Here is a 4502-nt window from a genome sequence, read left to right on the forward strand (position 1 = left end):
TTCACACGAATGACATTTTGATGTTATTATTTATCGTTATTTTTGAAATTTATTTGCCAAACATGTTCTCAACACCACAAAATATAACCCAAGTAAGTTCTATAAACAATTCTGCAAGTGAACTGATATTAACAAATATCACGCTCGCTGATAATTCAATTGGTACCTAATTTTGCAGGTATTTAATCACAATTTCTGAATAGTCTGACAGGACGTTATTTGGTTATGTTGTATTATTTTGTAATGTGATCAGTATGAGGTATTTTAATAGTTTTGTTCTTATTGTGTCGTTTCCTGTAATACTTGCAGTTGAACACTTGGAAGGCACGATAGGTGAGCTCCTCCATATATTGTCTTAATCGCTGACAACATTATAATCACATAAAGAAGTATCCACCCAAAAATAAGAAATTTTTAGTAATATCGTTGGTTGATAAATGATTAATCAACGGTAATATTACCATTGTATTTAATAAATACAATTGTAGTATTCAACGGCACCAATTGTCTAAATCAGCATTTGAAGTGGGTTTTCGTAGTAATATTGGACAAAACATAATATCGCGCCTTTATATTTTATAGGATCACTGATTTTTCTACAAAGCGCATTTCCTTTTCCCCGTTTTACCATTACCAAAATGAAGAACACTTAAAGGTGATGATCTGTGTGGGTTCGAAATTACTTCTCTTTCTCTACATAAAGTCTAAATACGGTTTAGCTCTAAAATAATTAGGGGAGCCAATATTTGAACAAAACATTGTAAATCCTATGCTGCGTCACGCAATAGTCACCTCCCTGTATAATTTTAGATTCAAATTCAAGTGTATCTGAACCTCAGTCGGTGCTGTACGCGAAGAACATTATCGATCATTGGGAGAGACTAGAAAGAGCCTTGGATTGGTCCAATATTCATGTTCAAGTGGGTTCTGCTTCACATGGTCAACTCTTGACCTCACAACCGCAAGACGAAGCTTTATTACAAGAGAAGAATGCGCTTATCGCTGCGTATGCCTTGAGACACTTGAAAGATCAACTTCGCATCACGTTTGGGGTTGTTAAAAAGGAAAACTTGGAATAACATTTGATTGCAGGGGTCGGACACCACAGGGAACACCGTTCAGTTGGTCATGCTCAAAAAAAGAGTGCTTACATAGCAAATATCGACCGATAGATGGTTCTTGCAGTGATTCCACGGACGGGTTTCATGGAGGTGCATTTAGTAGCTACTCCAGGTTGCTTGAGGCCTATTATGGAGACGGTCTGCAAGAAATCCGTCGATCAGTTCACCGGGCGTTTCTTTTACCCTCAGCGCGCTTAGTCAGTACTACAATAAGTCAGAATGAGTCCACTGTATACGATAATTTAACAACAGCGGTGGCGTATTGGGGTCGATTCATTGAGCACGATATGACTTTTACTGCTTCGAGCGTTATGGGTAAGTGTGAATGTTTACGCCAATTGTACCCTTTTAGTTACTTAGTTCACTCCAAGAAGACCATCGAATGCTGCGATAACGATGGAAGCAATCTCTCACCGAGGCACGTCCATCCTCTCTGTGCCCCAATACGTGTCCCATTTGATGACTACATTTATTCAAAGCTATTTGTCAGGTGCATCCCTTATGTTAGATCAATTGGTGCTATCCGCATGAACTGTACTTTGGGATCGCTTGAGCAGGTACTCCGTTGGGAATATTCCATTATTCCTCCATCGATTTTCTAGCTAAACCAAGCTAGTCACTTTCTGGATGGATCTCAATTGTACGGCGTGGAGAAAACCAAACTAAACCTACGAAGGCAATTTCGCAATGGTTTATTAAAGTATAGCGGCACGTCGAAAAGCATGTTTTTGCCAAGGTCTACAAATCCAATAATTGACTGCCAATACCTTACTCAAAATGGTACCTGCTACATTTCTGGTTGGTTATTGTAAGTGTACCAAATGTATTTTACTGTAGTCATAGGCGACTCACGTGTAAATGAGCTGCCACTCCTTACACTGTTGCATACGTTGTGGCTTCGGGAACACAATCGAATTGCAGCAGCTTTACATGGGATTAACAATCACTGGAATGATGAAGAACTGTTTCAAGAAACCAGACGGATAGTGATTGCACTTTTGCAACACATCACATACAACGAGTGGCTGCCAGTTATATTGAGTAAGAAATTTGGAGCAAGGGGATTACTACAACTAACCGTTGCAGATCAAAGCCAAATGGATAAAGTAAACTCGCCACCATCTCAATCAGAACTGGATCCCAGAACGAGCAATAGCTTTGCAACAGCTGCCATCAAATTTGTCAACTCCTTAATCGACGATAGTGTCAGGTACGGTATTACATCACAATATTAAATATTTTTTTTAGAACTTATAGCCGCAATCGTACTCTCACAAAGACATACGATTTGAAAGACTACTTCTACAAGCCATGCATCTTGGAGGAAAACTTTGATGGATTCATTCGCGGCATGGCTACACAAAATTGCCCAAAATTGGATTTAAATTACGCAGATAGTGTAAATTGTTTATACAATTTTGCTTCAGTCACCCTGGCTTATTGTAGATAAGAAACCACTTATACCAAACTGACTCCCATGGCTTTGATATCGTCAGCTTAGACATACAGCGAGGACGTGATCACGGTCTACCTACCTACGCATCTTTTCGTTCAATAATTGGCTATCCAAATGTTACCCAGTTTTCCACTTTGGAAGACGTCACCCCTATGGAAGTAAGACTTTTCGCCAGAAAAAATTTAAAACGTTTTCTTGTAGCACGTAACTCTCCTGAGAAAAGTTTATCAAAGTCCCTGGGATATCGACTTGATAATCGGGGGAATGTCCGAAAGGCCGTTGCCAAATTCATTGTTAGGGCCGACGTTCTCCTACATCATTGGGGAGCAAATGAAGCGCACTAAGAATGGTGATAGGTACTTTTACACGAATAAGAAGCAACCGAATCCGTTTACGGATGCCCAGTTGAAGGAAATCCAGAAAGTAACGCTTGCAAGGATATTCTGCGACAATGGTGATGATATTGTGTATATGCAACCTAAAGTGTTCATGCAAATTTGTGATAGGTAGATTTTGAAACGCATTTTCTACACTTATTTAGTTTGGTTGTTGTAGTAATCCATTAGTATCCTGCACGGGTAATGTAATACCCCATTTAAATCTAAAAGTATGGAAGAAGAAATAGCTTGCATTAAACAGTGATGAGATAATGAATTATACAGATATAGTGAACTTTTTCCTATCAGTCGCACGGTTGGCACATTTAAAATAAAAGTACCAAGGTAGCATTCAACTACAATGCAGTGGTTAGAAGCAATACGCAATCTTTTTTTAAAATATTCTTAAAATCCTCGAAAACAAAGGTCTCAAAAAATCGGTTAGGCTTGTCTTTAGAAAATTCCCCTAAAAAAATAGCTATTTGTGTATTAAGAGCGCAAATAGTATATTATATACCGCGGGACTGAAGTAGTACTTTTAATCCCGAAGGTAAAGTTTATGGCCCGACCGAAGGGAGGGCCATAATTTACCTGAGGGATTAAGACCACTACTTCAGTCGCAAGGTATATACGATATTTTTCGTACTTCCGAAACTGAAACACTTAATATGTATGGAGTTAGAGAAAGCGTTCTTTCAAAAAATCGCTGCTTAACAGGTTACCATGGGAACGTTGCGTTGATACGACAAACCCTATGCTATGGTAACAAAAATAATTTGGAAACTGTCATTGCTTTGGTCATAATTTTGGTGGTGGGTGACAAAGGTGTATTTGATATTAATCAAAAGCAGCCAAAATAGGTAAAGAATTGATACCACCGAAATCCAAAAAACTATATGAGCAGCAGTACGATGCGTTTAAAAAGTAGTGCAGCATACAAAATGTGGAACAACCTACTGAAATTGCCTTGTTAGTAATTTGATCCTTCCGGGATTTTCGTCCAAATTTAATCCCGGCGGGACAAAAAGTGACACTTCAGTACTTGTCATAAAGGAGTGAAGTTGTCACTTTAGTCTCGGAAGTACGAAAATGATATATTGTCGATTGAAAGAGACCGTTGCCGCACGACGAAGGAGCGCGGCAATCTCTTGAAATCGACAATCAATTTGCGCTCGAGTTACACACAAGATTTTTTCTACAATTGGGCAGTTCACATTTCCAAAATTTCCAAAATTTTACATCTTTCACTCAAATTAAAGATGTGCATCTTAGATCATCTTAGATGTCATTTACTCGTTGTCATTGGATACTCTGAGCAATGCATATTTGATTTATTGTTAATAATTGGGAGAGCGAGCGTTTTTTTAGTGACATTCCTCGAAAAAGGTTACGTTTGCGTTGTCAAATACGAGCGCAAATGCTTACTTTGGATACCGATTGTAGAAAAATCAACTTTGCGACATCTTCAGGAAACTTTTTTGGAATTATCACATAAATTCTTCATAGAACTTATTAAAACACACCCCTACAGATAGGCAAAACACCTTC

The 4502-nt window shown here is 38.4% G+C and overlaps 1 protein-coding gene across 2 annotated transcripts; it reads left to right on the forward strand.

Annotated features, from left to right (window-relative positions):
* Positions 1 to 205: 205 nt before the first annotated feature.
* LOC116164760 (peroxidase-like) lies at positions 206 to 3285 on the forward strand. Of its 2 annotated transcripts, none has more exons than XM_031478981.1 (11): positions 206 to 333; positions 811 to 1045; positions 1093 to 1436; positions 1482 to 1678; positions 1724 to 1919; positions 1965 to 2162; positions 2208 to 2331; positions 2370 to 2520; positions 2568 to 2735; positions 2779 to 3083; positions 3133 to 3285. In XM_031478981.1, exons 1-11 carry the CDS (start codon positions 255 to 257, stop codon positions 3200 to 3202), a joined length of 2067 nt encoding a protein of 688 aa, XP_031334841.1. In that variant the 5' UTR covers positions 206 to 254; the 3' UTR covers positions 3203 to 3285. The 2 variants fall into 2 exon arrangements, with proteins under 2 accessions (XP_031334841.1, XP_031334842.1); XM_031478982.1 differs by having other exon boundaries at positions 2379 to 2520.
* The last annotated feature ends 1217 nt before the right edge of the window (positions 3286 to 4502 follow it).

Source organism: Photinus pyralis, unplaced genomic scaffold (assembly GCF_008802855.1).
Source record: "Photinus pyralis isolate 1611_PpyrPB1 unplaced genomic scaffold, Ppyr1.3 Ppyr1.4_LG2, whole genome shotgun sequence".
In the NCBI taxonomy this organism is placed as follows: domain Eukaryota; kingdom Metazoa; phylum Arthropoda; class Insecta; order Coleoptera; family Lampyridae; genus Photinus; species Photinus pyralis.